The 23,128-nt window shown below is 43.5% G+C and overlaps 1 protein-coding gene across 1 annotated transcript in view; it reads left to right on the forward strand.

Moving 5' to 3' along the window:
- The window catches only part of LOC308320345 (1-phosphatidylinositol 4,5-bisphosphate phosphodiesterase gamma-1-like), a 29,307-nt gene extending 7,154 nt beyond the window's left edge, over nucleotides 1-22,153 (forward strand). The window contains exons 2-32 of the mRNA XM_080770668.1: nucleotides 818-967; nucleotides 2,343-2,434; nucleotides 3,204-3,253; nucleotides 5,244-5,328; nucleotides 5,964-6,044; nucleotides 6,452-6,486; nucleotides 7,280-7,352; nucleotides 7,719-7,814; nucleotides 7,946-8,064; nucleotides 8,174-8,259; nucleotides 8,804-8,924; nucleotides 9,539-9,707; nucleotides 10,148-10,267; nucleotides 11,124-11,231; nucleotides 11,468-11,652; nucleotides 12,548-12,748; nucleotides 13,128-13,247; nucleotides 13,510-13,693; nucleotides 14,057-14,134; nucleotides 14,412-14,515; nucleotides 14,738-14,840; nucleotides 15,012-15,078; nucleotides 15,645-15,811; nucleotides 16,702-16,798; nucleotides 17,086-17,310; nucleotides 17,722-17,867; nucleotides 18,566-18,680; nucleotides 18,947-19,108; nucleotides 19,765-19,853; nucleotides 20,141-20,325; nucleotides 20,706-22,153. Of these exons, the coding sequence (XP_080626794.1) occupies nucleotides 818-967; nucleotides 2,343-2,434; nucleotides 3,204-3,253; nucleotides 5,244-5,328; nucleotides 5,964-6,044; nucleotides 6,452-6,486; nucleotides 7,280-7,352; nucleotides 7,719-7,814; nucleotides 7,946-8,064; nucleotides 8,174-8,259; nucleotides 8,804-8,924; nucleotides 9,539-9,707; nucleotides 10,148-10,267; nucleotides 11,124-11,231; nucleotides 11,468-11,652; nucleotides 12,548-12,748; nucleotides 13,128-13,247; nucleotides 13,510-13,693; nucleotides 14,057-14,134; nucleotides 14,412-14,515; nucleotides 14,738-14,840; nucleotides 15,012-15,078; nucleotides 15,645-15,811; nucleotides 16,702-16,798; nucleotides 17,086-17,310; nucleotides 17,722-17,867; nucleotides 18,566-18,680; nucleotides 18,947-19,108; nucleotides 19,765-19,853; nucleotides 20,141-20,325; nucleotides 20,706-20,766 (3,674 nt within the window). The 3' untranslated portion in view covers nucleotides 20,767-22,153. The remainder of the gene's footprint in view (nucleotides 1-817; nucleotides 968-2,342; nucleotides 2,435-3,203; nucleotides 3,254-5,243; nucleotides 5,329-5,963; nucleotides 6,045-6,451; nucleotides 6,487-7,279; nucleotides 7,353-7,718; nucleotides 7,815-7,945; nucleotides 8,065-8,173; nucleotides 8,260-8,803; nucleotides 8,925-9,538; nucleotides 9,708-10,147; nucleotides 10,268-11,123; nucleotides 11,232-11,467; nucleotides 11,653-12,547; nucleotides 12,749-13,127; nucleotides 13,248-13,509; nucleotides 13,694-14,056; nucleotides 14,135-14,411; nucleotides 14,516-14,737; nucleotides 14,841-15,011; nucleotides 15,079-15,644; nucleotides 15,812-16,701; nucleotides 16,799-17,085; nucleotides 17,311-17,721; nucleotides 17,868-18,565; nucleotides 18,681-18,946; nucleotides 19,109-19,764; nucleotides 19,854-20,140; nucleotides 20,326-20,705) is intronic.
- The last annotated feature ends 975 nt before the right edge of the window (nucleotides 22,154-23,128 follow it).

Here is a 23,128-nt window from a genome sequence, read left to right on the forward strand (position 1 = left end):
CAGTAGAGGGTAATAAATGTCGGCCGGGCCTAAAATATATGCTAATCAGGCCTAGGGGTTCCATGAAAAAATATATATATATTGAATTTGTTTATAATAATAAATAATAGTTATGTTATGTCTGTTTGTGTATTTATCTATTATGAAGATGGTGCTGACTGGCGTTTCACTTTTACTCTCTCTCTCTCTCTCTCTCTCTCTCTCTCTCTCTCTCTCTCTCTCTCTCTCTATCCCAGTCCTTTGCTTCTCATCAAATTGTAACATCTTTGGAAGTGAATTGGAAGGAAAGATGTGTGGGCCCCGGTAGGCCTGTGTTTAGTTTATTCACGCCAGAAAAATCTCTCTCTCTCTCTCTCTCTCTGTGTGTCTAGTATACATTTCCGTGTATTTGCTGAAGACATCTGCTAAGCAAGTCAATAGGAATAGGTTTTCTTTGTGGGTGTGTCAGCTGTGTGGTGACACTGCACGAGTCCAGAGTTTACATCATACTCTGTGGTCTGTTAACCCGACATGGCCGGTCTCTATTAAGACTGTACTGTGTGTGTGTGTGTGGGGGGGGGGGGGAGTGAAGGCTGCAGCGAAGGCTGCAGCTGAAGAATTCTGCCAGAGAGACCTTCGGCCCGTTGTCCTGCGTGTCTTGCGGCTGACAGCTGATATGTTTATGTGTGCGTGCGCGTGTGCACATACGTGCACAGTTCCTCCTCCTAGGTTTCTGCAGGACTACACTATGCATGTACACCATGCTAAAGGCAGATTTATGCCGTGCATATTTGGTACTCATGCAACCCTATCCCTCCTTCCCCTCCTCCTCCTCCAGTTGACATACGGGAGATCAGGGAGCTGCGGTTGGGAAAAGGCTCCCGGGATTTTGAGCGTTATCCGGAGGAGGCTCGTAAACTGGACTCCGCCCTCTGCTTCATTGTGCTCTACGGACTGGAATTTCGCCTCAAGACCCTCAGTGTGGCTGGTCAGTATGTGCACACACTGTGAAATCCTCAAGGGGTGCAACTGTGTTTGAGCTTATCTCGATTTATTCAAATCTATTTCATTGCAATAATGTATTTGGGGGATTGAACTTTTGCTTGTGATTTTTCTTTTAAATACAGTACTATGAATGAACTTGAAAGTATGCAGCAGTTTACCACCAGCTGGCATCCCAATTTTCTTATTAAAGAAAATAGTGAAAATAGACAATCTATATGTTTTTGGATGTCTCCATCCATAAGGCTCACAGGGGAGCAATACAATCATAGAGACCAGTACAAAAGTGTGCTCTGTGGAGCGCAGATATCCACCTGCTGTTGCTTTTTAAACACATGAACTGTATGTTCTTAATTGATACTGTACTTGAACTTGTATTTCTTGTTGGAATGGGCAGAGTCCGGCAGTATCTATCTTCTTTTAGTAGGCTACAGAAGTGTAATACTCCTGGCATGGTGCAGCTGTACTTATATTTGGCCTTTGTTGAGATGGTTTTGTGTTTCTGTCTCTCTCTCACAAATGTTCCAACTTCAAGGTTGTGCTTTATTGTTGTTACATCTTGTGTACAGGTACATAAGAGTAAAACTTATGAAACTGTAGAAAGATCTAAAAAATGAAAAGAGAGAGTGGAAAATCATCACCGCATGTACACGTGCATATTATATACTGTATATCTTTCTTCTGTGCTGTCCTTCAAAATGCAAAATTTAACCAGTAATCACCCTAGCTTTAACTGCAGGCATGTCTGTACTGTGCAGTGTCTCTGTCTCTCTGTGTATCTGTGTTGCAAGCCACATGCACACGCATGTGACGCATGTGGCACATGTCAGATGTCACAATGTCTCTGTGTGATGGTGACCTAAGCATGTCATACTTGCTATTGTGTGTCTGTGTTTTTGTGTATAGCATTGGTCACTATTTCTGTCTGAATTGTAAAACTGGTGTTTTAAAAAAATAAGCAGCGTATTCTAAACCTGAGGTAGAGGAAACCACCCGCACAGCTTAGTTTAGTGGCTTGTGAGATTAACCCAGAAAACACAGACAGAGACAGACGGACACACAAGGGTGAAAACAACGTAATATCTTGACCAGCAGAGATAATGACATATTATTTGACCAAATATATGACACAGAGAAGTACCATGTTATCATCATCAATAATCATGATTACAGCATTCAGCAACATAATCTCAGTTGTCATTTCAGTCCTAACAGTGCAGCATGCTAGTTTAGCAGTGAGTGCATGCAATAACTGTGGCTTGGATGTGAGGCTCAAGAGGGAGGCAGAGTAAGCTTCAGTGCTACTGGTGTCACCCTGAGGTTTTAAACGATTATTGCTTATGGTTTACTTTCCCTACTAGCGTTCAGTGAAGAGGAGGTGAACATGTGGATTACTGGTCTCAACTGGCTGATGATGGACACACAGAGAGCCCCAGCACCACAGCAGATAGACAGTGTGTGTGTGTGTGTGTGTGTGTGTGTGTGTGTGTGTGTGCGCGCGCGCAAGAGACACAGACAAAGACTCTTTTTCCATCTGGTAAATGTCCCCCATTTCATAATTCAAATAACACATACAATATCACAACAATGAATTGTTTGTTTGAGAGGAACTTGCTTACTGTATATCATACTTGACTTTGCCCGGCCTCAATGAGTGAAAAGTTGATACCCACACAGCTTGAGAAGAGTAGCAAGTTAAAAGTCGGGGTAAGACTTGGTGGTAGGAAGCAAAGACAAATATTTGTTTTGGGACAGAAATATTTACTCGACATGGAGTGGTGTGTGGAGGCAGTGTACAGAGGACAAAATAGAGAGAAGCTGTGACTGCGAGGATGCATAGGAGAGGAAAAAAATAGATGAGTTTTGTTTTCGGTACAATATGAGGGATTGCTGTTTGTAAACTTTTCTTTTAAATGGGATACAAAACCAAATTTGTCTGTTTATGAGCGTAAACTTTGGGACTCAGGGGTGTTTTTCCGGCACACTTTCACAAACACTGCACCGATTTGAAAGCAGTGCTCTGTCAACACTGTCCCCTGTAGACTGTTGCTATTGAATGAAGCCTTTGTGCTACAACAAACTGTGACACGTCTTTTCCACCTTACACCAAACTCTTCTTTCATTCTTTGTGTTTCTCTCTCTCACTCTCCCCCCCCCCCTCTCTCTATCTCTTTCTCTCTCTCTCCCCCCTCTGTTTCCTTCCTTTCCCTCCTGCCTTCTGTAGATGGCTAAGGAAGCAGTTTGAAGTCATGGACAGGAACCACGAGGGCAGGTGGGTAACTTAACTCGTGAAGATGCCGTCATCACCCGATTGTGCCTTTTTACAACAGCAGGTGGAATGCAAGGTGGAACCCAATCCAGATGTCATCAAAGACTGCATCTGACCCCTCCCAGAGACCTGCTCTGACCCCGACTCTGCACCCTACACACACACACACACACACACACACACACACACACACACACACACACACACACACACACACACACACACACGAACCCGGGCTCCCCCAGAGTTAGTGTCGAAGTGTCCTTGAGCAAGATACTGAACCCCTAATTGCTCCTCATGTGCTGGTTGGTGCCTTGCATGGTTTCTGCCGCCATCGGTGTATGAATGTGTGTGGGTGAATGTAATGCAATCTATCTAAAGCGCCTTGGATAAAGGCCCTATATAAATGCACCACATACACACACACACACACACACACACACACACACACACACACACACACACACACACACACACACACACACACACACACACACACACACACACACACAAACAAACAAACAAACAAACTCTCTCTCTCTCTATTATTGCTCAGCACCGCTCTCTTATAGAGTACTTTGTTGACTGGGGTCCCACAGGGCTCTGTACTAGGTCCCCTCCTTTTATCCCTCAACACCAAACCTCCCGAAAACCTGATGTTGATCTGCTATTTTCGCCAAACGTTCGCATCTTCTCGCCGAATGTTTGGCTTGTGATGACACGCCCAGAGTAGTGGTCTGGGTGGAAGCGGCTCCAGCAGCGCAAACAGCCTGCCACCGCCTGATAAGGGACCAGGAAGTGATGCGTTGTGATTGGGAGAGGGCAACTTCCTGTCTGCGCGGAAATAATAACAGTAGCTAAAAAATCTGAACGCAGAAATGAGGGCTGGACAGAACGAGGGAGGTACCTGTGAGGGTGGGGGTCCCGGCGGGGTGCCAGAGATGAGACGAGAGATAGACCGGGAATGCTCATGGAACAGCCTCCCCTTCCCTACACAGAACCGCACAGGTGGACTTAATCTCTGTCACAGAAAGTTCACTTGCAACATCCGTCCACCTCCTGGGTTTCTCTGCATCTGCTTTTCTCTGCTGCTTTCCTCTCTGTGCGTGTGCGTGTGCGTGTGTGCGTGTGTGTGTGTGTTTTGTTAATCAGCAAAGTGATTGTCCATGTGGCATTCGTTTACCCTAGAAAGAGGGAGACGGAGGTAAAGGTAAAGACATCAGGGTTGTGCGTGAACAAGGAAAAGGGAGCAACGGAAGAAACCAAAGATTTCCGAGAGAGAGATACCATGCTCTGTTGAAACATTTTATATCGATGGGTTTTCAAAGAAGGATGCCTTGTCCACCACTCATCTTTACTGAGGTAGTAGACAACATTGATTTATAGCCAAATGGGCCCTTATCAATCTGTAACGCTTGAGTGTATACAAAATTAATTAAAAAATGAAATAAAAAATTAAACAATTTGTTCACGCTCAGTTATGAGGGTCCGTGGCCTATGATGCATACTAGTTGCATACCAGCCTGGCGGTCCTTGATTTTAAAAACGTTTGAGAAGCACTGGTCTAGAGAGGGGCTGAGGATCAATGTACTCAGCTTTATACCTACAGTAAAGGAGATACACCCCACCACCCTCACCCGCCCCCTGCTCTCCAGCCATCCTTGTAGAGCCCAAACAATGAATGCCTCACAGAAGGCGTTTCTTTCCTCTCCCTGCTCACTGTGGAACAGTAGAAGCCGAATGGTACTTCCTCTAGCCACGCAGCGCCATCTCCTGGTGAAGAGGAGACATGAAAACATCTTCCACGCTAGAACCACATTTGTTCTCAAACCAAGAGACAGAGAGAGAGGGGGGGGGTTACCTAATCTGATCCACAGGTTGGGAACCACTGTTCCAGTTAATTCTAGTAGATTGTTCTCATGTACCTCTAAAGTGCTTCCCCGATTTGCTCTGTTCTCCCCTCACTGTCTGTTTCTCTCTCTATCTACTCCAGCATCACAGTGAAGGACGTGAAAGCTCTTCTTCCTCAGGTCAACTACAGAGTCCCCAACACACGCTTTCTCAAAGACAAACTTCAGGTGGGAGCAAAACAACACATCAGATATGTTGGCCTTAAAATGCAATATCGGTATCGAACAAAATAAAATATTGGTTTTAGCTGATATTTTATTTTATAATAATTATGTTTGAAGCTGGAAAAGCCTTTGTGATAGTGAAGGCTGCAGATTCAGTGTTTTCTGGGGAAGCTTTCAAAAGAGTCAACAAGTTGGAATACTACATGCATGGTGTTTTTTTGTTGGGATATGGGCCAACATTTCAATAACGGTGCATCTGTAGTTTTGGAATAAAGAGGCAATGCTTTTTTGAAATTCAGTGTTTATAGCATACTGTATGCCTTTTTCAGAAAGGACAACATTTGAACTTGTTTTTATACAGATATCGGTTTTAAACATAACAGCAATGTTGACATCGGTTATCGGCATTGGCCAGAAATTTTACATTGGTCCATCCCTAATTGTAATGAAAGAAAAACATAACTTTGATCATTCTGATGCAACACAAATCTAACTCTGATTACCTCCAATTGAGACAAACCATACACTATTCAGTTCAGTTCAGTTATAGAGTGACAAGTGGTGGCATTTTCTTTATAAAATAAAAGTTCCATTGTTCCAAGTTTTAACATTAACACTTGTACTTCCTGTCTGTGCAGGAAGTGGAGGCCAGGAGTGATCTGTCCTACCCCAACTTTGCACAGCTTTACAGAACACTGATGTTTGACGCACAAAGGAGTGTGAGTACGACTTTGTGTTTACACACACAGGTGCACACTAATAATAGTACTGCAAAAATATACAGTATAATGCACACGGGGTAAGCATTTGCATAATAAAATATCAAAAACGCATAGGAGGAAAACAAGTGTAGCTAAAAATATATATAAAAAGCATCGACAGATTGAGGTGCTCTCAGGTGGTCAGGGAGGTCATTCCAAAGTCGAGTAGCAGCCGAGCGGAAGGCCCAGATACCCATGGTAACCACTCCAACCCCTCACCCCCACCCACCCCTCATGCACACGCATGCACGCGCGCTTGTGCACACAAACACGCTCACCCACTCCTTAAGTACGTTTGTGTTACCATTGCTCCCAGTTCCCTCTCTCTCCTGTTGTCACCTGACTCCTCCCGTCTGCTTCTTCAGATTATCGAGCAGCTGGAACTCTCCTTCCCCCTCAGGTGAGTTCCTCCTCCAGCTGCTGCTGCTCCTTTCAATCACTCTCCCTTGTTTTTGTCCTCCTGTGCGTCAACTTTCTCCTTTGACTTAACTGACACACCATGTCAGTTAACTGACACACCATGTCAGTTAACTGACACACCATGTCAGTTAACTGACACACCATGCCAGTTAACTGACACACCATGTCAGATAACTGACACACCGTGCCAGTTAACCCATTTAGGCCTGACCTCAAAATAAAATAAAAATCTTCTAAATCCTCCAGTTTTCTGAAATAAATATTTTCACGATTTAAAAGAAATAGCATCTGATCTGCTATTTTTCAATAGCTAGATTATAACAATGTTTAAAACACCAAAAGAGGTTCCTGCTGAAAATGGGTTAACTGACACACCATGCCAGTGTGCAGTGTAGCCTATACTTCTCTGTAGTACAGGACAAAGTGTAGCCTATACTTCTCTGTAGTACAGGACAAAAACATGGGTTGTGATTTAACCTCTGCTACATAATATACATTATTATATTGAATTGATACAATATTAAATATAAGGTATAATTTGAGATAAACAACAACAATGTTTTTTTCCCCCCTTTTAATTTATCGCATATCTTTTTCTCACATTCCAGCTGCACTTCTCTCTGGCTCTACCACTCCACCTTTCACCTTTCTTCTGCCATCTGGCAGCTTGGAACTCTCTCTCTCTCCATCTTTCACTCTATCTCTCTCTCTCTCTCTCTCTCTCTCTCTCTTTCTCTCTGACGCCACTGTGCTCTAAATCATTGTGTTTGCAGGAATGTGGACAGGCCAGAGCTTTGTCAGATCTCCCTCTACGACTTCCAGAAGTTCCTACAGATGGACCAGAAGGTACAGACAAAAGAACCAGTGATGGAAGAAGTACTCACATGTGTTACTTAAGTAAAAGTATCAATACTGCAATGTAGATCGTAAAAGTATAGTCATTGTGAAGAAGGTCCCTATTTCACAGTTCAAAATGTATGAAAAATATTTAGAAAATTGCTGATCAGCTATTTTCAAATGGCCGAAATGTATCTAGGGCTGAAGTGGTTACTGTTTTGTATAATCAAAATCTACAAAGTAAGTAACTACTAACTAGTAACTAAAGTTTTCATATAATTGTAGTAGAAGTATTGAAGTAGTACTTTCCAGCAGCACTGCCGATAACACAACTCTGTAATGATGTGGTAGGCATTATAACGCTGTCTCTCACAGGAGTCATGGGCATCCGACTTGGGTCGCGTCAGGGACTTCCTCATGGGATACCTGAGGGGTGGAGCCCAGATGGAGCCCACGCTACAACTTGATGAGGTGAAACGCACGGTCACACACACACACACACACACACACACACACACACACACACACACGATGAATCAAAAATGTAATCGATGCAGTCCTGCTATGAACATGCAAGGTAATCTTTCAAAATGTCCTCCCAGTTCCTGACCTTCCTGTTCTCCAAAGAGAATGCTGTGTGTGAGCCTCGGCCTTCTCCCGCTGTCCCCGACGACATGAGGAGACCCCTGTCCCAATACTGGATCTCCTCATCGCACAACACGTACGTCTCCCTCCCCATCTCTCTCCTCTCTCTGTTTGTGTCTCCCTCTGCCTTTCACGGAAAGGTCTGTGAACCTTTGCACCACCTGTATGCTTTCTGTCTCTCCTAGGTATCTGACAGGCGACCAGTTCTCCAGCGAGTCATCTCTTGAAGCCTACGCTCGCTGTCTGAGGATGGGCTGCCGTTGCATTGAACGTGAGAGCCTCCCAAACGTTTTTTTATTTCTTCTTTAAAAACTAGAGTGGGCTGGGCAGTTTGTTTCTTTAAACAAACAGATTGGAAAGGTGAGAGACATTCAGAATCAGAATGAGCTTTATTGTCACATCACAGTTTTACAGGTAAAAAAAAGTGGGTAAATGTGTTTTTGTGCATAGTTCCCATCTTGTCATGTTTCCAGGAAAAACAAAGAAATGGAAGAAAAGAGAGAGGGGGGGTGGGTGGGGGTTAAGGAGATCAAAGGCAGGAGAAGAAAGAAAGTACAGGTAAAGGGGTTTCTTCTGTGTGGGTCTTAGATATTTAGAAGTGTTTGCCACAAACGGTACAACCAAAAGGCCTCTTATCTTATTTACAAGCTTTGCTACAAACGCATAAAAAGTGTAAATTATTGATGTGCGGAACTGCGGATGCCCCCTCTTGTTTCAAAGGCAAGCATCTCAAATAAATAAAATGAAAGATAAAAGAAAGAAGAGTCTTAGCTTGGAGGAATAATGATTTGTGGCACCTGTCCCCTGGTTTTTAGTGGACTGCTGGGACGGGCCCGACGACCTCCCAATCATCTACCACGGCCACACCTTGACCTCCAAGATCAAATTCCTTGACGTCCTGCATACGATCAAAGAACATGCTTTCATCACATCTGAGTGAGTATCTTAGGAGGACAGGACACTGTGTTGGAGTAAGGCATTGGTTAGTGTTACGGCCTATTCATACTAAAAAATAATAATTTCAAAACCCTGTGTGCAGGTACCCTGCGGTCCTGTCCATAGAGGACCACTGTAGTGGTAAAAAAAAAAGGCAACTAAAAAATACGGGGAAGCAGCTTTTTGCTTCTATGGGCCGTCGGCATGGAACAAACTCCCACTGTACCTTCGTCAGGCAGCCTCTGTAGACATTTTTAAAGCTCAGCTCAAGACCCACTTCTACAACATTGCTTTTAATTGAGTTTTAATTTGCACGTTCCCACCCTGCCCTGACTGATTTGCTGCATGTGGTGTCTTTATTATTATTTTATTTGTTTTTATTTGTTTTTATTTGTTTTTATTTGTTTTTATTTATTTTATGTTCTTATATTCAATTTTGTTCTTTGCCATTGTTTTATCATTTTAACTACTTATGTTTTATTGTATTCTATTTTTGCCCTGTGAAGCACTTTGCGCTACATTTATGTATGAAAGGTGCTATACAAATAAAGTTTATTATTATTATTATTAGTGTGGTGCAACAGAGTACCCAACAGAGTAACCCTTGTGTGCAGGTACCCTGTGGTCCTGTCCATAGAGGACCACTGCAGCGTGGTACAACAGAGGAACATGGCTACTCACTTCAAGAAGGTGTTTGGGGAGCTGCTGCTGACCAAGCCAGTGGACACCAACGCAGAGGAGCTGCCCTCACCCTACCAGCTGCGCAGGAAAATCCTCATCAAGGTCAGACTCACACACACACACACACGCTGTCCCTTAACGATCTTCATATAATTGGTCCTCACTAATGCTCATTATAATATGATCTAAAAAATATATATATATATTGTTTGGAGAAAAAAAAGCCTGCCTAATGATGATGTCACTGGTAAGCGGTTGTCCACAGCCGTCATATGAGACACAGACCAAGTAGAATCGTTTTTTTACCACTTAGCAGCATAGAAGTAGAAGACTGTGTGTGTTCGCTATGCGCCCTACGCAGTCGCATATAGCTTAACCACAACACGTGAGCTTGTCAATTCGTTTTCTATGAAAGCTTTCCCCACAATAATAGAAAATACCCTAGTAGAGAGCCCTGAGGGAGTCCGCTCAACCATACAGGGTTTAAGTGGTGAATTAGTCTAGCCTTTTCTAAAGCTCAACAATGTCAATGTGTCACACAGCACAAGAAGCTGGTGGAGGGGACGCTGTATGAAGAGGTGGCCTCGGCCAGCCAGTCTGACAATGACATCAGCAACTCACAGAAGAACGGCATCCTGTACCTCGAAGACCCTATCGATCATGTGAGCGTGCATTGGTGTGTGTGTGTGTGTGTGTGTGAGTGTGTGTGGTGTGTGTGGTGTGTGTGTGTGTGTGTGTGTGTGTGTGTGTGTGTGTGTGTGTGTGTGTGTGTGTGTGTGCGACTGTGCGTGTGACGTGCGTGCACAAGTGTGTTACACGGGCATGGGAAGCAATACTAGTACTTTTATACAAGCTATAACACTACTAGCTTACAGTGTGTACTGTACACGTCTTTGTGTTACCAGCAATACAGTAACCTCGCATCACCAGACCTTCTACCTCGGAGGAAAACCTAGTATTTGTTCTAAACCGAGCCGTGCGATCCGGTCTAGAAGAAAAGGGGTGGAAAAAAAGAAACGGTGGTTCCGGTGGTAGGTTCCACTTGGCGTCGCATTGTTTTTGTTCCCCACCTAATGTGAATCAAATAGTTTATTCTCGCTAGTCTTGCCACATAACGATTATTATACGAAAAACGAAAGAAACTAATTTGAAACCAAGGGAATAATTTTAGAGGTGCACGGTCGGGTCAGCGTAAAAGCTCCGACCAGATCAGAAACCTGAAAATGGTATTGATCCCAGGATAGCAATAAAGTATAACTTTGCAAGCAAACAAGACAAGTAATATAGATATAAATAAATAATCTAGCAATGAATCTATTTCCAAAGGTAATCTCAACACCACTTTGTCTGCGATAGATGCTGTGAAACTTTTAGCTCTAAACTGGCAACCATAGCTTAATTCTCTGTGTTTTGAACGCTCGTTGCTTTTCTCTGTGTAAACACTAGAGGGTGGAAGAGGCTCAATGTCAGAGCATTTTACAGCGTTGAAGGTGATGTTATTGTGGGTGTGTGTTTCAGACATGGACTCCTCACTACTTTGTATTGACCCGTAACAAGATTTACTACTCAGAGGAAACATCTCACTACCAGACAACTGAGGAAGAGGAGGAGGATGAAGGAAAAGAGGTAGAGATGATGATGACAATTTTGATGATGAAGTAAGATAGCATTGATGATAATGCTGATGACGATGTTAATGTTGAGAGGACTATAAGAAACTATTAAACTATGATGAAAGTCTCCACATGTGCCACATATTGTTTCCAGGCCTTCCAATAAACATAATTGTCCATTGTGGACTTTTCTCAAACGTGTAGCCCAAATTATAACTCAAACTTGCCTCGGGTTCTCTTTGCCACCAGGAGTGTAACAACAATGAGCAGCACTGTGCAGAGCGCTGGTTCCACGGGAAGCTGGGAGGCGGCCGCGATGGCCGCCAGGTGGCTGAGAAACTGCTGCAGGAGTACTGTGAGGGGGGGGCCAAAGACGGCACCTTCCTGGTCCGAGAGAGCGAGACCTTTGTGGGAGACTACACCCTATCGTTCTGGTGCGTCATGCTTTGTAGCTACATGTACAGTAGCTGCTTTGATGCCTTTCACCAGTAAATGGCAATTCCGGTCCTATAGAGCAGTGGTTCCCAAACACTGGGTCGGAACCCATGTGTTGTGTCGCGGATACATTATTGTGGGTCCCTTTATATTTGTTTCCTACATATTTTTTTTAATTAGTATTATTTCAAAACATAAAAAAGCAATCATTTTCATTAATTAAAAACAAAATTCAATGATTTCTTTCAGTAATTTCAGTAAAATCAACAAATGTAGTAACAAAAATAGATGAAAATAGACGATCTAGAAGCTCATAACGCAGTACGAACCGCCACATTGTGAGCTTGTAGATCTGCTATTTAGGTTGGGTCCCGTGCAAAAATCTAATTTCTCTTTTGGGTCACGGGCTAAAAAGTTTGGGATCCACTACTATAGAGGATTAGCCTGGCTAATAAGCCAGACTCTTCTTTTGCCAATGGCTGTTTCGCGTCTGGCTTTAGCGAGGATGTGCACATGACATCATTGTATGTTATGCATACGTTTTGCGGGAACACTCACTAAGTGGCAAGAAACTACTTTCTGGCCTTGAATAATAGGAGGAAAGTAGGGATGAATAATGAGGAGACTAGAGAAATACTCAAGGTATAGAGCAGCGGTACCAACATGTATGAACTCCACCCCCCTCCGCCTGTTTTTGATTGAAACCTTTATTTCAGGGGAATGCAATTGAGACCAAGGTCTCTTTTTCAATGGCGCCCTGTATACAAACAAAGAACATTTACAGCAATGTTTTTACATACATGACAAACACACTGTACAAAAATATATAATACAAAAACACAATTAATTCCAATTCCAATTAATTCCAACCTCCTTTTTTTCCAAACTTTCCAGGCGTTCCGGACGCGTCCAGCACTGCCGGATCCATTCCCGCCAGGAGTCGGGCTTCACGCGCTTCTACCTGACGGACAACCTGGTGTTCGACAGCCTGTACCGCCTCATCTGCCACTACAGGGACACACCGCTCCGCTGCAACGAGTTTGAGATGAGGCTGGGCAGCCCTGTGCCGCAGCCCAACGCACACGAGAGCAGAGAGTGAGACGTGAAGAAGAGTGTGTGTTGGGAGAGCGATAGCATAGGAAAGAAATGTGTGTGAAGTTGCTTTATTGCCATGTGTGTATGAGTTAGAGCCTGATCGATGCACCGGTTTTGGGTAAAACTTCCCAAATGTTCAAATATAGTCAAAAATAAATAATCTGCCAAAGAGTCATTTGTGTTTATTTAAATTAGATCCAGTAGTTCTCCAGTCGATTAAATTAACAACATTTTGTATTTTTGACCTACTGTAATAATGGAATCTCCAAAAAGTCTAATCTTTCCAGAGTTGTCTTTGCGTGAAAGTGTGAGGGAACTGAGTCAATGCATGACTGAATGAGACAACATGGAGGTTAACTAGTCTTTCCCTGTATTCTAGATGGTTCCATTCCAGTCTGTCCCGCGTTCAGGCTGAACACATGCTGATGCGGGTGCCCAGGGATGGAGCCTTCTTGGTGCGAAAGCGCTCCGAGCTCAACTCCTTTGCCATCTCCTTCAGGTGGAGCACACACACACACACACACACACACACGCACACGCACGCACGCGCGCGCGCAAATAAAGTGAAATCTAAAACACAACAAATAACTTTTAAAACAAAACAAAAGATAGTAGATCAATTTAGCTTGTTTGGTATATTCTTTTTTTGTTTTTGCAGATTGGATACTCCAATAGTATCAAATCTGTCTGCAGTATGAATAGACTAGAGTCTAGTATTTATGGTGGTGTGGACCTCTCTCCCTCCCTCTGTGCATCCGTAGGGCGGAGGGTAAGATCAAGCACTGTCGTATCCAGCAGGAGGGTCGTCTGTTCATGCTGGGCAGCTCGGCGGAGTTTGAGAGCCTGGTGGACCTGGTCAGCTACTATGAGAAACACCCTCTGTACCGCAAGATGAGGCTCCGCTACCCCATCAACGAGGACACCCTGGACCGCATGGGCACCACCGTCAGTCACACCAATGTTTCTCAACCCTTTTTCATTTCAAGTTCCGCCAGTTTGATATGCATGATAAGGCCATGGACCCCCATTTGATACAGTATTTTTTTTCTCTCTGGGGCCCCAATCTACACCGTGAAATCCTCTCATTTGGACACTCTCTGAGTAACAGACCCATAATGGTCCATTTCTATCCCTGGTGGTCCCCGGTTTTACCAGAGCAGATCCAAGAAAACAACAGACATGACAAGATATCACAAGATATACATAAAACATACCATGACATGCCATAATAATCTATCTGGGGGAGCAAAACAGGTAGTTCCAGAATTCCCACAACAGGTTGAAACGTATTTGTCCTTTATTTTACAGGAGCTTGATTACGGGGCTCTATATGAAGTTCGCACTCCTCACTTCTATGTTGAGGCCAATAAGATGCCCACAGCAAGGGTAAGTTTAACTTAAACCGTCCAGATCTGCTGTTCGGACGACGGTTTATGCTTTAGTGGGCATAGAGTTTTCCTCTGTACTGGGAAATTAGTGTGCACAAACGTACAAATAACTAAAATAAAAATAAACGTTTTGTATGGTTCTGTATGTCGCAAAATCTCAAAGTACACCCCCACTGTGCCTATGCACCACTGATTTAAATACTGCAATAATGTTAACCGAGTGCAGGACTGTGTCTTTGAGAGAATGTCAGAAGTCACACTCCTGTGTGTTGCAGTGCACAGTCAAGGCACTGTATGACTACCGTGCTCAGAGGGAAGACGAGCTGTGTTTCCCCAAGCAGGCCCTCATCCTCAACGTAGACAAACAGGAGGGTGGCTGGTGAGTGTGTGGGTATTCTGCAGACAAAGTATAAAATACGGCATTCAGACTATTTAACTTTAGATCTCAAGTTGTTAATACGCAAAATATATTTTTTTTTAAAAAGCAAACACTTCAGTCCAGTGAATCGAAAACGTAATCGACGTAAACGACAAGAACTAGAGTCCACCTGTCTTATTTGTCATTCATTATCAATGATATCTATGTTGTCCTCGTCCTTAGGTGGCGAGGTGATTACGGAGGCAAGAAGCAGCTGTGGTTCCCGGCCAACTATGTGGAAGAGGTGCCCTGCTGTCCCACCCCAGAGCCGGAAAATGAAGTGGTGGTATGTGATCAGTTGATCACACACACACACTCACACACACATGCACGCACACACGCACGCACGCACGCACAGTCGCACACACACACACACACACACACACACACACACACACACACACACACACACTGTCACAGCTCTGTCATTCATGTTCCTCCTTGTGTTTGGGTTCAGGCCACAGAGAACAGCCCGCTGGGAACCTTCCTCAAAGGCTTCATTGACGTACCCTCATGTCATGTAGGTGAGTGTGGAAAACAACTCCATCTTCTTCACCTTCTGTGGAAAGTGGAGGCATTTCTTTACGGTGTGTCTCTACAAGAGCCTATAACCATCTATGAGAGGGTCTCTCTGTGTGTCTGCCCGTCATGAGCTAATCTCACAAACCGCTGGACTGATCAGCACCAAACTTTGTGTACCCTTCTTAAATGTGGAGTCATACATCATAATATGACTCCACTGTGTACTGTGCAGTGTGCATTATACTAAGGACATTATTCAAAGTGCTAGGACATGGATTAAGGTGCAAGGAGTCAGTCCGTGTAAGACGCATAGAGGGCTGACATTGGTATAATGAAGTCAAGTATACCTTGTCCATGGGTGGTTCAAGGAAGAACTAAAATCCAAGTCAACTAGTCCCTGGTATAATCCACAGTAGGTCCAGGAAGAGCAAAAATAGGTCTAGGGGCCAGCCTATAATGACATCGCCTGTCATCATGCCACTGAGCAAGACTCATGCCATGCATTTCTAAAGTGTGTTTCTGTCATATCTCCATGTCTTTCCATTCCTCCATCTCCATCTCCTCCCAGTGGTGTTGAAGGATGGGAAGAGTTCCAAGCCCCACGTATTCACCGTGCACTCCCAGAACCTGTCTTCTCACCCGGTTCAGTCCCTGGATGTGGCAGCTGACACCCTGGAGGAGCTCACCGGCTGGGTGGCCAAGATCAGAGAGGCTGCTCAGAGCGCAGACGCACGGGTGAGCACTTCACCTCCACTGCACCTCACTTCACCTCGCTCACACACAGTGGTGGAAAAAAGTACTCACATTTTTTACTTAAGTATCAAAGTATCAATACTGCAATGTTTGAAATACTTACTTAAAGTCTTGAATTCAAACTTTACTTGAGTAAAAGTACAAAAGTACCAAGTGGTATTAATCAAAATCAACAAAATAACTCGGTACTAACTTTTTCTAATAATTGTAGTAGAGTAAAAACAAAGTACAATATTTATATTTGAGATGTAGTTGAGTAGAAGTAAAAAGAATTGAAATTTGGACACACTTTAGTAAATGTACTTAGTTACTTTCCACTAGGGCTTTCACTTCTGGTGATTTTTACTAGTTGACTAGTTGCCTAGACTAGTTGTTTTCTATTTTTATAATTTATTTTAATAAAACTGTGTACATTGGTGACAATAACTATAATCTAGCTGATCATGAGGCCTATAAAACGTATCAACTAGTCAACTAGTACCAACAAGGTCTAGTGGATTTACTAGTCTACTAGTTGCTTAAAGCCCTATTTTCCACCACTGACACACAGGAACAGTAAGATTATTAAAGGGATTTTTACTGAATAAATATGCAGTGTGGCATTTAAAACCATGTTTAAGAATCTTAAGATTAGAAAAGTGCTTATTTATTTATCACCATTAGCGCTTATTTCAAAAGTCAAACTTTCGGCTCCTCCTCCAAAGCTCCGCTCTATACGCGGGCGGTTCCCCTCGGGTTGGACTGAAAAAAAGACTGGCGATTAGAAAGAATCACACACTTTGTGTGTGCATGCCCTTACTGAGCCGCCATGGTCTCCATGGTAACAGATGTGTGTGTAATGTGTATGCCCTTACTGGTCTCCATGGTAACAGATGCAGGAGGAGAAGCAGATGGAGAGAAGGAAGAAGATAGCCGTGGAGTTGTCTGAGCTGGTGGTCTACTGCAGACCTGTCCCCTTCAACGAGGAGAGTAAGGATGCTCTGTCTCTCTCTCTCTCTCTGTCAATGACATCAATGGCAGGGATTTCAAACTGTTTTTTTTTTTCATTGATGCAACTGTGGCTACTGTTTTTGCGTGCTAATGTTCCAGGATGGTTTGAACCGTGACTCGTGGTGTTGCAGTCGGTGCTTTTTCATAATGTGCTGTGGTCTCTGCCACCCTGCTGTCCTCCCAGTGATCGGGACAGAGAGGGCCTGTTACAGGGACATGTCCTCTCATAATGTGCTGTGGTCTCTGCCACCCTGCTGTCCTCCCAGAGATAGGGACGGAGAGGGCCTGTTACAGGGACATGTCCTCGTTCCCGGAGACCAAGGCGGAGAAGTTCGCGACGCGGGCCCGAGGGAAGCGCTTCCTGCAGTACAACAGGCGCCAGCTGTCCAGGGTCTACCCTCGAGGACAGAGGCTGGACTCCTCCAACTACGACCCGCTCCCCATGTGGCTCTGCGGATCCCAGCTGGTCGCACTCAACTTCCAGACCCCGGGTCGGTGCTAGGGCTGGCAAATTGTGTGGCCATTTCATTGTGTTCTGGCATTGAACAGTAGAATATATTTAAAAATATATATATTTCTGTTTGCCTTTTAGCTTTCTAAAACACAAACGATGCAGGCCAGATATAATGAATAACAGAAATGACTGACATAATTTAATAATAATTTACATTTTTGTAACCGCTCCGACATGTGACTTTGTGTGTTTGTGTGTCTATTAGGCACCGTTACTGTGCTTACTGTCATGGGAGATTTAGTGGATCTATATATCATCACCATCATGATAAAAGGCACCGCTCAATTCACATCCGTGTGATTTTTATTCAATAGTGGAAATAGCCAATCTAGATGCTGTCGTAAGATGTCACAAGTATAGTAATACAAACGTGTGTGTGTGTTTGTAGATAAGCCCATGCAGCTGAACCAGGCGCTGTTCATGCTAGGTGGAGGTAGTGGCTACGTGCCACAGCCAGACATCATGAGGGACGAGTCCTTCGACCCGTTCGACAAGGACTCCCTGCGTGTGGAGCCAATCACCATCCAGCTACAGGTCAGATCCACCAATCAGGACGCCTCTGTGTTCTTCTCTCCATCTCAGCGGTGGCCGAACGGTTTGCGGAGCGGTCTTGATATCGGAAGGTCGCTAGTTCGTATCCCCGGACCGGCACGTTAAAATTACCACCGCTGAAGTGCCCTTGGACAAGGCATTGAACCCCTACCATGAAATGTTCTATGAGCAGGGCCTGGCTGTAAACAAGTTCAAGTTACCAGTTACAAGTCCAGTTACCCTGGGTAAATATAGTACCTTTCCTTTCCTTAGTTCAGTGGATCCCAGCCATTTCTTGATCAGGGCCCACTTGGCGATCTCGAACTTTGTCGAAGGCCCACCCATCTGACCACCGAACACGGCCGTGTTAAGGCCACGTGTGTTTTCAAAGCATGTTTATTTGAATGAACATGAACGGTATTATTGTTGTTTTTATATCAACCTTATCAATACAATATTGGCAAAATACGACACCAGAGCGAACAAATAAAGAGCGAAAACGGTCGCATTTTCGCACATTCGCACATTCGCCACTGATGTGGAAGCTTGCATGGACTTCAATTGTTTTTTTTTAAATGCAAATTATTCGCATGAATATATCGCGTCGCCAATTCGCCAGTGTGTAATGACCTTTAGGCTGATGATTCTGATAGTGTATTGTTGTGTATCTGACCATAATGTGCTGTGTGCGTGTGTGTCAGGTGCTCGGAGCCCGCCATCTGCCCAAGAACGGCCGCAGCATCGTCTGTCCTTTTGTGGATGTGGAGATAGGTGGCGCTGAATATGACTGCAGCAAGAGTAAGACCGATGTTGTAGGTGAGACACCGTGACTTTCTTTGTTTTGTTTTGCGTTATCCCAATAAAAAAAACATATAAGTGTATGGCAGTGTCCACATTTAACTTTTTTGAACATAGGATAAATTGTTCACAAATCAATATCCGAAAAAATATAAACGTTTAAAACTGTGTACCTAGGAGGAGTAGTATCTCAACATTTGAGAAACTGTGACTTTGAATCCGCTTGCATGCTGAATGAATGCCAAAGCCTGTAGAATCATTGTCACGTTCTTTCCCCCATACAGCGGACAACGGGCTGAACCCTGTGTGGGTGCAGAAACAGTTTGTGTTTGACATCCACAACCCGGCCTTCACCTTCCTGCGTTTCACCGTCTACGAGGAGGACATGTTCAGTGACCCAAACTTCCTGGCCCAGGCTACCTACCCTGTGCGCTCCCTCCGAACAGGTGTGTGTGCTTGTGCGTGTGCATGTGCGTGGAGGGAGGAGAGTTTTTGTGGGTAATGGTGAGCAAAATAGAAAATTGATTTTCTTTTAGAACAATATACAATTATTTTCAAGACATTACATAAAATAGAAAACAAATGTTTAATTAGTAGTAAGAATAGCCTCCAGTGTGTGTGTGTGTGTGTGTGCGTTCAATAACAGGGTCTCTTCAGATCTTAAAATTATATTTTTTTATTTTTTATACTGTCTCAGTTTCTGTCTCAATTTGTCTGCAATTATTTTTTCATAACTTCCAATTTCATTTGTTTATACTGTATTAATTATCTTTGCTGATTAGACAAAATTGGTATCCTGACCTGAAATAGTATTTTCTGGTTTAGCTGGAGAGATGGGAGATGTTACTGAACAAATACTCCATATAATAGCAATGATCGTTATCTTACAGTATAACTTACAACCCGTTTAACATCGGTACTAACTTCATTCAGTCAAAGCAGCTCAATGGATTGCCGGCTTCCCACAACCAAACCTGAGAAACCCGAGCTGTCTCGTCACAGACCTCTAACATTATGAGAGAACCATAACACTCCGGACACCCCCTGTTGTTATAATATGCAATGACAAATCTAATATCTGTTCCGCATTGCCTGCTGTTAGGCTACAGGAGTGTCCCGCTGAAGAACAGCTACAGTGAGGAGCTGGAGCTGGCATCTCTTCTGATCCACATTGAGATCGTCAACGCTAAGGTACCGTGTAATTCAAATTGTCTTTGAATTGTTAAATCTTATGCCGTATACGAATTGGTTCTTTAACATTGAAGTATTTACATTATCCAATAGCAACCCTTTGAGTTACTGTAAGGTGCTGAGTGAATGGTTCCTACTTCTATGTGTACACTGCACAGTGAGGAGTCATCAAGTGCCTTGTTCTCGTCCTAAATCAGATTAGAAACTTGTCATGATTCACTTGTGCACACAACATCCATAATAATAGAACCATCCATGTGAAAAATAAATAGTACGTCTGATTTTAGGAGGAGGATGATGAGAACCTGTACACATCCATCCAGCGCCTGCGGGATCGGACCAGCGAGCTGTCCAACCAGGTGTCCGTCCTGGAGCGGTCGGGCTCCGCCGACCTCAGCTACCAACAGAGTCTGGAGGAGCTGAGAGCCGCTCAGGACCAGCTCAGCGAGCTGGTGGAGGCTCGTAACCGCAGGTGTTTTCATCATGATATTATACAGGACTGGGTTTTCATCATGTTTTTATATAGGCCAGTTGTTCAAACAGAAGCTACAGATGTTAGTTGTTGATGGTCAGGGGAGTATGAGCAAGAGTTCCATACTGGACTGGATAACAAATATCCAGTAAGATAAAATTATAAATAACCATTACAAATTTGTCCATAACTGAAATAAACATAACTTAATTTAATGATAACTAAAAGCCGTTCTTGTCGCTGCACTAGCAACTTCTACTGGTTGGTCGGGGCACCTGTTTAGTGGGAAGGGAACATTAGGGAGACAGGGGGCTGTAGAGAAAATGTCAAAACAACCTTTTACTCACAACAAACCAGTGCACTTTATCATCTCCTTTCAGGCTCACGGAAAAGAAGAGGAGGGAGAAACTGAGGCAGCAGGTGGCAGCTAAGCGTAGCTGAGCTTTTGTTGCTTACCTTCGTCCCAAACGGTGCCTGATATTTCCCACCACACCAGTGCTGTGCAGCCACTGCATATGGAGAAACTTGCAGTACTGCTTTGGAATAACTGGAATAATCATGCTACACACTACAAAATAATATATTGGACTTTATAGCACCATGGTGCGCAAACAGCAGTGCATTAGAGTAAAAACAAAAAAACATTAAATACAGCATATAGAAGCATCTCATGGACTAAAAAAGACGACAACCTCAGAACGCTAAGTTATAAAAGACAAACAATCACTTAGTAAACTTAGTAAAAAAAAAAAAAGGATATAAGGGAGCAGAAAACTCAGGTTACATGAAATGGAACTGAGACATACTGTATTTGAATGAAAAAGGGAACAGAGGGGCACACGTAGCAAAAAAGCTAATATCTGTGCCTTCGACAATATGGGACACAGCGTTTTGTCTGTAGGGTATAAGCTGTGTATGCTACAGTGTGAGTCAGCCGTTACTATAGGCCAGGCTCAGTATCTGAACGCGCAAGGCGTTCTCTCAAAGAACTGGAATAGTGGGCCATGTTAAAGACCACAGGGAATGGTTTGGTCTGGCCAACAAAATATACAATACAAAAATGGGTTTTAAAGGGATTTTCTTCGTTTCTTAAGCTGAGGAACAGAATGAAGACTAAAGTCTACTCCTCATAATCAAGACCAAAGTCCTTTCTGGGTGATCAGATGAACCCAGATATACAGCCCCCTTCTATGGGGATGGTCGGGTTCCCATCATAGAGCCTTCATGTTCTGCCCGGGAGAGCACAAAAACAGCATTGGACTATGTTTTAGCTACATCATCACCAAACCACACCTAGAAGGTATTTTTAATATAAAAAATTAAATAAACAATAAAGGGCTCTTAATATACTACCTTCATAGAAGGGGAGTAGAGTGGAAAGGAGGGGAAACAGAGATAGCTGTGCTCCCCGGATGTCACCTACAAAAAAGGGGCTCAGGCTCATGACCAAACAAGGGCTATCACAGAGAAATACTTGCAAAGCATCTTACCTGCCGGTTGTGCATCACACATATAGCACACACCCATGATCAGTGTGTGTCGCCTCGCCTGACAGAAGGAGTCAAGGAGATAATAAGACTGGACTCTGATCCAGGATCAGTGTCCATCACCTGACAGTAGGAGGTGGTAAGACTGTTCTCTGATCTCCTGCTCACCCCAACTCTTTCTTTGCCTTTCTTTTGTAGCTTCTACCCTCTCGCCATCTATTTCCTGTCAAATATTTGTTGTTGTATATAACATTTTATTTATCGCAAGTGTAGATCCTGTTATAATAGATGAAAGAACATGGTAAACGAACACAGAAAATAAATAAATCCTTTCTACAGGAGCTATTTGGTGTGCAGACCTTTTTGTTCAACTCTACTAAGCCTTGTTTGATCCAGCACAGGTCTATCTGGACATTGGGATCTGTGTGTCTTTTTATTGTTTCTTAAACAAATCATAATAGACACAGACAATAATGTAAATGTATATAGAAACATTGATCTGAACCTGGACATCGCTTATAAATGTCCCCACAGACACAAACCTCTCCTCCCTACACAGCTAATAGCTTCTATGCAAAGGTGATCTTCTCCACCTCACCCACGTGTAGCGGCCATTTTGGAAAGAACTCTTGACTACTTCTGGTAGGTACAGTGGCTCTCAAACATTTTACTTTCAAGGATCCCCATAACTCTGAGAGTGTATAAAAGGAACCAAATGGACCCGTAAGGTACACACCTATACAGGGCCATTTGGAACCCACTCAAGGACGACCCACTGGTGTCGCAGAGTGTTTCTAGTGATCTAACATGCCCTGACTCTGTTTTACCAGAAAGGAACAGAGCTTTAATTACCGTAGTATCATCGACACCTGTGAAGGAAATAGGGAAGGGGCCCAATTAAGTTCTTTCCAAAATGGCGTATGTGCATAGAGCCTAATGTTTGTCTCTGTATCTATGCTAAGTACCTCATTTGTGGGAAAAGAACATTGAATGTCAAATAGTCTAGTCCCCGATTAACGCTGTTTTTTAGGATATTTCCATTGAAAAAATACGTAGTCTTATATTCAGGCCAATAGGGTATTACTACTCTGCAATTACACATTATGCGCAAGTTCCTGTTTGTGTTTAATAATGCTCTTTAATGTAAAGCTCTTCGCTAAATCATTTTAAAACCGAGAATTGTGTCACAACCTTAGAGCTACTGTATACCAGACAGTGACTCTATGCTCTCAGTGGGTTCTTGGAGAGGAGTGCATCTCAAATAAATTATTTCTCACCGACATTTGTTAGGGTTGCAAACAATGCCCAAAAGATCT

Source organism: Protomyctophum bolini (assembly GCF_963924005.1).
Source record: "Protomyctophum bolini genome assembly, chromosome: 8".
NCBI classification, from domain to species: domain Eukaryota; kingdom Metazoa; phylum Chordata; class Actinopteri; order Myctophiformes; family Myctophidae; genus Protomyctophum; species Protomyctophum bolini.